General features: G+C 42.3%; 2 protein-coding genes across 2 annotated transcripts in view; both read left to right on the forward strand.

Annotated features, from left to right (window-relative positions):
* LOC136577882 (dynein axonemal heavy chain 11-like) overlaps window positions 1-3,914 on the forward strand; it is a 386,682-nt gene extending 382,768 nt beyond the window's left edge. The window contains exon 71 of the mRNA XM_066577801.1: window positions 3,726-3,914. Within this exon, the coding sequence (XP_066433898.1) occupies window positions 3,726-3,914 (189 nt within the window). The remainder of the gene's footprint in view (window positions 1-3,725) is intronic.
* Window positions 3,915-4,040: 126 nt separating this feature from the next.
* Window positions 4,041-11,217, forward strand: part of LOC136577883 (transcription factor Sp3-like) — a 13,762-nt gene continuing 6,585 nt past the window's right edge. Inside the window, exon 1 of the mRNA XM_066577802.1 lies at window positions 4,041-4,071. Within this exon, the coding sequence (XP_066433899.1) occupies window positions 4,041-4,071 (31 nt within the window). The remainder of the gene's footprint in view (window positions 4,072-11,217) is intronic.

Below are 11,217 nucleotides of genomic sequence, written 5' to 3' on the forward strand. Positions count from 1 at the left end.
AAAGAATTCTCAGTGACGTAGAATACTACACAGAACTGAAAGAAAACCCCCAAAAGAAAATCCTAACAGAACTCTACGACCTAATGGAAGATGCCTTGACAACAAAAAAATGTATAACGAAAGAAGAGAAAAATTACATCTGTATAAAAGAACCGGAGACACCGTATTTCTACTTCCTACCAAAAATACATAAGAATCGACAAAATCCCCCAGGTCGACCGATCATCGCAGGAATGAACTCGGTAACAAGTACACTCTCTGAGTATATAGATCACCAACTGCAGCGGCTAGTCATCAAACTACCGGCTTACCTTAAGGACACTAAGGATTTTCTATACAACTTGAAAAAGGTAGACTGGCAACCTAATTACATCCTATGCACACTTGATGTAACAGCCCTTTACTCCAATATCCCGCATGAAAAGGGGATCGCGGCCGTCAACCATTTTCTAACAAAGGACCCTTTTATGCCAGGAAACCAAAAGGATTTTATTCTTTGTGCCATCAGATTCATCCTGAATAATAACTATTTCACACACAACAATAAAATCTACAAACAAAGAAAGGGAACCGCGATGGGGACGAAATTTGCGCCCGCCTACGCAAATTTATTTATGGGGGCCTTCGAGGAGAACATTCACGAATCAGACATCATTTTCTACCGCCGATTTATAGACGATATCTTCCTGATATGGAGAGGAGAAGAGGACACCTTGAATAAATTCATACAGGGATTGCACTGTAACGATTGGGGACTTCAATTTACAAGTACCATCAGCAGGAACCAGGCATGCTTTCTAGACATCGAAGTGTTTATAGAAAATGAGAAAATGCATACAAGAACCTTTTTCAAACCCACAGATACCAATAGTTACCTGAAATACAACAGTTGCCATGCGAAGGGGTGGAAAAACAACATCCCGTACGGGCAGTTTATCAGACTACGGAGAAACTGCTCTAAAATCGAAGACTTTAAAAACCAATCAACAGTTTTGAAAGAACGATTCAAGGAGAAGAATTACCCCACTCCCCTCATTGATACAGCTTACAAAAAAGCCTTAAATTTAGAACAAACCACCGAACAAATAAATAGAATCACCAATGAGGAAGATAAAGAAAAAACCGTTAGGGACATGAGTTCATTCAAGTCAGGTTTCACCACGAAATACATTATACAACACACGAATATACGTAGAATACTTCTCAAAAATTGGAATATTTTACAAGAAGACCCATTTCTCAAAGAAATTATTGCAGACAGACCACGCATAATCTTCCGTAAGAACAAGACGATAAAGGACCTGGTAGCCCCATCTCGCCCTAAACAACGGGAGAAGAACCATGAGGAACCCACATGCATTAGCAATATGAAGCCGGTCAAAGGTTCATACAAATGCGGACTAACACGATGTAAATGCTGCACATCTATCATCAATGGCAAAAAAGAAATTGCACTACCACAACCCGGAAAAAAACACACATTAAAATCTTTTATGACTTGTAGTACTAATTATGTTATTTATCTACTCGAATGCCCATGCGGCCTAAAATACATCGGCCGCACAATTAATGCCCTGCGAATACGTATCAATAAACACAGAAATAACATTATCAAAGGTTTTGAAAAACACAGTGTTTCCCGCCACTTCAAACTGACACACAATATGGACCCCACAGGACTGAAAGTGGTCCCAGTTGAAACAATCAAACCAGGTCTCTTCTCGTTATTGAAAAGAAGAGAAATGTACTGGATATACAAAATGCAGACATTATTTCCACAGGGGCTCAACGAAGCACTGGAAAAGAATTTTTAAAAGTGATGGAAATATACATATATAAACTGCCTCCTATGCAATGTGCCATTTGAGGTGTTACACATACCACAAGATACAATCAGATGTATGCGACATACATCCTATGATCATATATGTTTTATGACCGATAGGTCTCTTTTAAGCCACTCCTATTTATCTACGAACAATTACGTACGATAAGATGTAATCAGATAAACGACACACACCTGATGATTATATGCGTTTTTAATGACCGATAAGTCTCTATTTATTTACGGAGTAGTATAGGTGTATAGTGATTGGTTTTATGAATGTGACAACAAAAACGTGGCTTTCTTCAGAAATTTTTTTTTTTTTTTTTTTTTTATAAATAGAATGCGCTATAATTCTAGCTCTAATCTGAAGGATTAGACTCACTTTAAAAGAATATCCTTTTTTCATGCAAATAAGTGACTATTTGTGCAGGAGGGATATATCTTATAATTCTATATATTTATTGATTAATAGGTCCCCTATATGTAACTTTTTAATCTATACCTATAGCCATTTTTGTTTTTCCTTTAATGCATTAATTGGAACAAGAATGATACAGCTTCACTGATGTATTCTTTCTTCTAAATTACCTTGCGTTTTGTTTGTATATGACACGTATTCATGGTAAAAATATCTGTTATACATTTTTATATTTATTGTTATACATATTTATTGTAAACACATTTGTTATACATGTTTACTACCCAGGCTGCTTACTGACAGATAATGCATTAACAATATGAGCACATTTAACATTCATGTGACGTGTAGGGGACGTAACAGGCAGGGGAAGTAACCCACGTACTGCTTACCATAGTAACGCATGACGCCGAGATTGCGTAACTGCAACCTCCAATCACATGGCTCCCATCACGCGCGGCGCGTTCGCTTGACGTGCCGGCAACATCGACATACAGGTCCTTTGAGAATGACGCAGCACGCTCTGACAGCGTGGTTGCGTCATCAGGTCACATGACCAAGGACCCTCCGTGATGATGGGGCACGTACATCAGACGTGCCGGCGCCATCTCTACATAGATTCCTTCAGAACGACGCGACACGCACTAACAGCGTGATCGCGTCACCAAGTCCCTTGACTGTAATCCCTTCGTGTTGACGTGGCACGCCGGATTCACGTGACCACGCCACACGAAAATGAAAGTTAGAAGCACACAAACGCCACGTAACACTTCCGGCCTATACGGCCACATCACCCAACGGAACACGTGGTACAAACCTACCTATCATCACAGACTCCTCCCCTCCGGATTACGTAGCTCCACCCAGAATATGGCGCTGCACACAGAAGTAAAATGTTATCCTGACATATATAAATGTGAGCTAATCTGGCTGTCAGTATATGTTTTAATAGGCTTGAAAAAGGTGCATATTGCACCGAAACGCGTTGCCTTTCTGTAAACCCGTTTTTATTATATTAAAACTGGATTAATCAACTTGGTTCCTGCGACTTCCATTGACGACAGAGAGAACCTTGAGGAGTCGGCACACAGAGGAGGGGGCTTCTTGTTTTATACACCCCCCTCCTTCGGAGTAAGTGCCATTTTATACTTTTATTTATGCTTTCCGTTTCTGGCGGGAGGGACAGCATTTACATTTGACTTACCCCCATTTTGTTCTTTCCACGAGCGCATAACTGTTTTTACTTAAAACCTATTCTTTGTTTCTTCCTTGGGGGCCCACTCTCCTGGTGAGAGTCCCCCCTTTTTTATTGTTATTGCAGCTCTCCTCCTACAAGGAGGATTAGAGAGAAGCACATTGGGGAACCCGCTTTATATCCATTTGGCGCTGTCTGAACCATTGTTTGCAACTATTGTAGAGTAACAGTTAGAAGGAATCAGTACAACAAATGACTTTATTATGGGGTTTTTGTCCCTCCAGGTTAAAGCATTCCTAGATGACATCCTAGATAAACTACCTGAAGGATATAACATGGCAGATATAACCTCAAAGACAGCGGAACGGTCTCCATACATTCTTGTATGCTTTCAAGAATGTGAGAGGATGAATTGCCTACTTAATGAAATCAGACGTTCTCTAAAGGAGCTGGATCTTGGTCTTAAGGTATAAACCATAATATATATAGATCTGTAGAAGTATTTTTCCAAAATAAAATAAGTAAATTCCATTTTTAAAGATTTCACGCTTCAACCATTAATATAGATAGAATATAAAAAGGGGAGGGTGAAATTTAGAATGGAGACAAGAGGACATAAAAGACATGAGGGTAGAGACAATGTGAAGGATACAAAAAAAAAATGTACTCTCGGCATTGCTGAGGAAGAGGCTTGCATGCCTCGAAACACGTCTCTTTTGCTGGTATTAAAAATTAAAAACTCAGATTAACCATTCTAGTCCCAACTTTCTTCCTTTAGATATTTGGTTACGCCACATTCCCAGTATTTTTAACCCCTAGGACTGTCCACCATTGAGTGAGGTATCAGTCTTTAATAGCAACACCTTAGCTTTTATCGAAATAGCTTGCACCCCCACCATGGACTTGACATATAACTGAGACTTATGGCTCACCCACCCTTTCGGATGCCAAGATTCAGCTATAATTCAGGGGTGCTTCACCCTGTTTTTCCTTTTTGTATCATCTATCTTTTAGGGCACATTCAAATGGGTTTATGCAGTTTTCTTCTGTGAAAACACCATTTTCAGCGCATGTGTGTGTGTTTTTGGTGCATATGTGTTTTTTTAGGTCTCTATTGCTTCCGTGTTCACACACGCAAAAAAAAAACGCACAAGAAGGCCCAAGTAATGCCAATTTTGTCACAACCCATAGAATACAGACCAAGATAGGCCATGCTGCAATTTTTTTTCACACATAATATTGGTCAGCGTAAAAAGCGCATGTCTAAAAAGAATTATAGAATGGTAGAGTTGGAAGGGACCTCCAGGGTCATCAGGTCCAAACCCCTGCTTAGTGCATGATTCACTAAATCATCCCAGACAGATATTTGTCCAGCCTTTGTTTGAACCCCTCCCGTGGTAACCTGTTCCACTCATTGATCACCTTCACTGTCAGAAAGTTTTTTCTAATATCTAATTTGTGTCTCCTCCTTTTCAGTTTCATCTCATTGCTTCTAGTCTTTTCTTGTGCAAATGAGAATAGGGCTGATCCCTCTGCACTGTGACAGCCCTTCAGATATTTGTAGACCGCTATTAAGTCTCCTCTCAGCCTTCTTTTTTTCAAGCTAAACATTCCCAAATCCTTTAACCGTTCCTCATAGGACATAATTTGCTGACCGCTCACCATCTTGGTAACTCTTCTCGGAACTAGCTCGCTAGTTTGTCTATGTCTTTTTTAAAGCGCAGTGCCCAGAAGTGGACACAGTATTCCAGATGAGGTCTGACTAAGGAAGAGTAGAGGGGGATAATTACCTCATGTGATCTAGACTCTATGCTTCTCTTAATATATCCCAGAATTGTGTTTGCCTTTTTGGCTACTGCATCCCATTGTTGACTCATGTTCAGTCTATGATCTATTAGTATACCCAAGTCTTTTTCACATGTGCCCCTGCTTAGCCCAATTCCTCCCATTCTGTATGTGCTTTCTTCATTTTTCTTGCCCAGATGTAGACTTTTCATTTCTTCTTGTTAAATACCATTCTGTTAATCACCGCCCACTGTTTAAGCTTTTCTAGATCATTTTGAATACTCTCTCTCTCTTCTCTAGTGTTAGCTATCCCTCTTAGCTTTGTGCCGTCGGCAAATTTGATCAGTTTCCCATCAATTCTCTTCTACAGATCATTTATAAAAATGTTAAACAACACTGGGTCGAGGACAGAGCCTTGTGGTACCCCACTTGATATATTCTTCCACTTGGATGTGCAGCCATTTATGACCACTCTTGGAGTACAATCACTGAGCCAGTTGTGAAGCCACCTAACAGTTCCCTTTTCAATCCCATATTTGGTCATTTTTTTCAATAAGTATGGTATGAGATACTTTGTCAAATGCTTTACTAAAGTCAAGGTATACTATATCCACTGCATTTCCCTGATCAACCCAGTCAGTGATTCTGTCCTAGAAGGAAATTAGATTCGTCTGGCATGACTTGTTTGTTACAAACCCATGCTGGCTGTGGTTAATTACTCCATTTTCATCCAAGTACTTGCATTCATGCTGTTTAATAATTTGTTCAAAGATCTTTCCTGGTATAGAAGTCAGGCTCACAGGCCTGTAGTTTCCTGAATCCACCTTCTTCCCTTTTTTGAAGATAGGGACATTTGCCCTTTTCCAATCTTCTGGGACTTCTCCTGTTCTCCAGGGTTTTTTAAAGATTTTGGCGAGTAGTTCAGCAGTTACCTCCACTGCTTCCTTTAGTATTCTAGGATGTAATTCATCTGGACCTGCAGACTTGAATTCATTTTACGTCCAATTGGAATACACCAATTTAATTCAGTGGGTCCGTATTCTGTCTAAATTCAGTCTGTAAAAAATACGGACAGAAAATACACTCTTGTATGGGCCCTTAATGGTGAAATCATTGCATGTTTATTGTGTGGAGCTTCTTTATTGGGCATATTCCAGTTTCAGCAAATAAAGTTTATTCACCATATAATAAAAAGATTACATACAGTACCAGTCATTGATGGTTTTCAAGATCTCTGCTTGCAGTTATTGAATGGAATCCTAAATCCTGTTCGTTCTCTGGGGAAAATTAACAGTACAACATTCTTTGTTGTACTGTTAGTTTCCTTCATTAGCCTTAGGAAGGGGATATCCCGAAAGCTTGCTGTAACATCATGTATTTTTGTTAGCCATTAAAAGGCATCCTATCTACAAGATTACTTGGTTCTTCTAACTGAGAACAATCACACTTTACTCTACTTGCTAACACCGTACCAAACCTTTTTAAGATTCTTTGCGCTACATGAGCATCTTATGATAACCTTTGATGCCCGAAAACCTCATGTGCGACACTTCACAGATTCTGTATGTATAACCCAATATTCGTAAAGTCGTCACAAAAGCTCAAACAGCTTTGCATTCATTTTACCGAAATGATATCAATTACAATTTTTAAGGTAACAAGTAGAAAATATATATCAGCGCCTCTTCATCAAAAAATGCAAGTAGATATGCAGTGAGTATTAGTGAGTACTCACCTGGTGCTCAGTGGAATTCTTAGGACCGAGAATCCACTGGCACCCGATATCCCCAAAAGCTTTTCAACCACTCTGGGTTCCCAATCCGCATAACCGGAGAGACGTCCTCGGAATGCAGCCCACTCATGGGCCGTGTAGTCTAAATGTAGTATACAAACAATGGAAAAATCCCCGTGCTCCAGAACCCAAAAGGATCAATGGTAGACTCTTCAGTCCATAGAATATCTTTAATTTATGCGATGCGTTTCGGCAACCTAGTTCTTGCCTTTCTCAAGCATATAACATACGTATGTTATATGCTTGAGAAAGGCAAGAACTGCTGCCGAAACGCGTAGCATAAATTAAAGATGTTGAAACGACACTCACCGGCCGCCGGCTCCGCTCTGCGCAGCCGGCACATGAAAGAGCCGGAGCTGCGGGAGCGGGTGAGTTCCGCGCTGCTTTCTGCGGGCGCTCGGGTCGGGTCTGGCTGCGAGAATTCCCGCAGCCGGATCTGACCCAGCCGTCTGCAGGCAGCCTTACACAAGCAAATTTTTCACTCAATAGTCCGAATAGTTTGAAAAAATGCTGCATGTTCTATTTTTGGCAATTTAAGAATCGCCCATTATTTTGTATAAGAGTGTTCCAAAAACGGATCGCACCCCCCATGCTGATTTTTTTTCTCACATGTATGAAAAACAGTTGTAAATCTGATGCTAATCACTTTTTTTTAATTGCAATAACGCATGAAAATGGCAGCAAAATCACAGGGGAAATAGTCATTTTTCCACTGACCTACATAGCACTTGTCCGTGTGAATACACCCTCACGTTGTAATGCTACATGTGAATCCCTTTTTTCCTAACTCTTCAGAAAGAAAATCCTCGGCAATGATTGTACAGCCGGCAGTAGCTAAATGAGTCCCACAGAGACTACACCGGCTTCTTGGCTCCGGATGTGGTCCTTGCAAGATCAGTGTCTTCTTTTGGCAATTTGATAGACAAATGTTAAGACTCGCAGTTCAAGCTGTGTCTGTGCTGTTGCAAATGGAGAAGTGGTGTTTTCCAAGAATATACAGAGAGAATAGTTGAGGAAGGAAAAGCAATAATCTCCTTAAGAACCTTCCTAAATAATGTGTCTGTCATAGTTTAATCAAGGAAATCATTACAGTAAATTAGAAAATCATGTTAAACACCATAAATATTTACAACTTTACGTGTAGAATAAGAGTGGAATCTTAAGACGGTGAAGGAAATTCTCAAAAATGTACATTAAATGGGTATTACTATCCCCAATGGGAAAACCTGCCACGGCCACTGGTGTCTGGGATTACAGAAACATCAAAACCATCTGTTCTACACTATTTCTGTAACTCCCATAGAAGTTAATAGAAGTTACGAAAAAATGGTAGCACAGTGAGGAACACTGTTTCTGCAGCTTTTGAGGTGTGGAAATAGCCTAGTTCATAGCTGTGCTACGCCATTTATGCAACTCCAATTCAGCTCTATGGAAACAGCATAAAGAAGCCAGTTACTGTCATCCTGGTCACCGGTGGGACCGAGTCGTGGGAGGCCCATTTTTGACAGATGTCTATGCCATAGTTGGGACTTACATCTATTAGACATTTGTGGCATACTCTGTCTGAGGTGAGAATATCCCTTTAAGCCAATAAGGACGAAGCGCCGTAAATATGCGGTGCTTGATCCTGGGAGTTAATCTCGTGCCATAGTAAAAATATGAAGTAGGATTAAAGCTCCTGCAATCTAGCAAGAGCAGGTTGGGTCCTCGGCTGTCACTGACAGCCGCGGACCAAGAGGAGAAGACAGAAGCCTTCTGACCACTCTACTGCCTTCTCTTTTTCGGGCTACACAGTACTCAGTAAGCGCTATGCAAAGAATAGAGGAAGTGCAAGTTCCGTTCTCCCCTATTCTACCTGGGATCACATGATCATCAGGGGCCCTCTGGTATGGCACTGCTGCTGGGTCTTAGCCAGATTAGTTCTGCCAGTGACTTTTGTCACACCAGAGGGATGTTTTTTCCTGTAACTGAAGTTCCTGTGGATGCTGCTCCTATGGATGCCCCAGTTACAGTGGAAAAGCATGAAATTAAAAAATAAAAATGACAGTGTAAATGTCTTCCAGAGGTCTTAGATGACGTCACGCAGGACCATAGATGTAAAAAAAAAAGTTTAAAAAATGAGTTTACAAAATTACAGAATAAAGTAAATAGATACAGTATATTTAAAAAAAAAAAAAGGACCCACCACCCAAGCTGAACTAAACCGTCCCCATATCCGCTCTGTATAGCGGGAATACTCAAGTTTTATATGAAAACATCCAAAACAAAATGTGTACTTTATTATAGCGTAGATTTACTGTTAAAAGTAAAAAACTATATATTTATTTTTTCTTTTTAGCTTTTTGCACACGTTACCCCTAATTAAAATAAAAATAAAATACAAAACATTTCAGTAAATAGGTTTTAAAAATTTCTCTATATGTCACAAAACATGCAGCAAAAATAATTTTGGCAGCCCAAGAAAAAAAAATAGGGCCATAAAACCTCCTCATGTGTAAACACACTGAAAAGTTTCTGGTCCTTTAGGACTGAAACACCCTAGTCCTTAAGGGGTTAAATAAGATGTTTTCTCCCACCAAATTCATTTATCTATCTATTTATCTATCTGTGGGATAAGTGTTGATTACTAGAATGGGGGTTGTGAGTCCTCTGTTCTTCACCCACATGACCACAGTGAGGGAGGATGGAGTAATAGTTGAACATGTAAATAAGGGCAATGGAACAATACCTCTGCAGCACTGCCTATTGGAAGCCAATAGGTGGCGCTGCAGAGGTATTGTTCCATCTCCCTTATTTGCATATTACCCAGAGGAGTATGAATGACCCTATAAAGGGGTTGTCCCGCGGCAGCAAGTGGGTCTATACACTTCTGTATGGCCATATTAAAGGGGTGGTCTCGCGAAACAAAGTGGGGTTATACACTTCCGTATGGCCATATTAATGCACTTTGTAATATACATCGTGCATTAAATATGAGCCATACAGAAGTTATTCCACTTACCTGCTCCGTTGCTAGCGTCCTCGTCTCCATGGTTCCGTCTAAATTCGCCGGCAGCTTGCTTTTTTAGACGCGCTTGCGCAGTCCGGTCTTCTCCATTCAGCACGAGCCGCTTCAGTGTGCTCCCCGCTACAGCTCTTCTGCGCATGCGCAGACGAGCTGTCACTGCTCGGGAGCGCGCTGGAGCGGCCATTCTGTACCTTCCTCTGTTAGAGGAAGGTGCAGAGCTGCCGAGCTGTCCGGAGAAGCCGCCCAGCTGTCCCGCCGTCCAGCTGTCCTGGTAAGTGATGGGCCGGGGGGGCTGCCGCTGCGCCGGGCTGCGCCGGGGGGGGGGGGGGCTGCCGCTGCGATGGGGGGGGGGCTGTCGCTAGGCCGGGGGGGCTGCCGCTGTGATGGGGGGGGCTGTCGCTGGGCCGGGGGGGCTGCCGCTGTGATGGGGGAACTAGCGCTGGGCCGGGGGGGGGGCTGTCGCTGGGCCGGGGGGGCTGTGATGGGGGGGGGGGGGCCGCGCCGGTTACCTTCTGCCTGGCGGTGGGTGACAGGTCGGCCGTGTTCACTCCAGGGGTCCGGTCGGCGGCTGCGGGGCGTCTGGTTGCCATGGAGACACAGCTGGTAGCGTCTCGGGAGCGCGCACGTCGGGCTACAGCAAGCGATGCGAAAAGAGCTGGCGGCCATCTTGGGAAAAAGTTTTATAAGTTGCTGAAACGCTGGAACGGTAAGTAGAAACCAGCTAGGAAAGTAATTTACAGGGGTAATTAGTAATGTATGTTTAATTAGGGGGACTGGGCAAAAAAAAAATTCACTGCTTCCTCGAGACATCTCCTTTAATGCACTTTGTAATGTACATTGTGCATTAATTATGAGCCATACAGAAGTTATAAGAAGTTTTTCACTTACCTGCTCCGTTGCTAGCGTCCTCGATCCCATGGAGCCGACTAATTTTCGCCGTCTAATGGCCAAATTAGCCGCGCTTGCGCAGTCCGGGTCTTCTTCTGTTCTCAATGGGGCTCCGTGTAGCTCCGTGTAGCTCCGCCCCATCACGTGCCGATTCCAGCCAATCAGGAGGCTGGAATCGGCAATGGACCGCACAGAAGCCCTGCGGTCCACAGAGGGAGAAGATGCCGTCGGCCATCTTCAGCCGGTAAGTAAGAAGTCACCGGAGCGCGGGGATTCAGGTAAGCGCTGTGCGGATTTTTCTTTA

The sequence above is a fragment of the Eleutherodactylus coqui genome, chromosome 8 (genome assembly GCF_035609145.1).
Source record: "Eleutherodactylus coqui strain aEleCoq1 chromosome 8, aEleCoq1.hap1, whole genome shotgun sequence".
NCBI classification, from domain to species: Eukaryota; Metazoa; Chordata; class Amphibia; order Anura; family Eleutherodactylidae; genus Eleutherodactylus; species Eleutherodactylus coqui.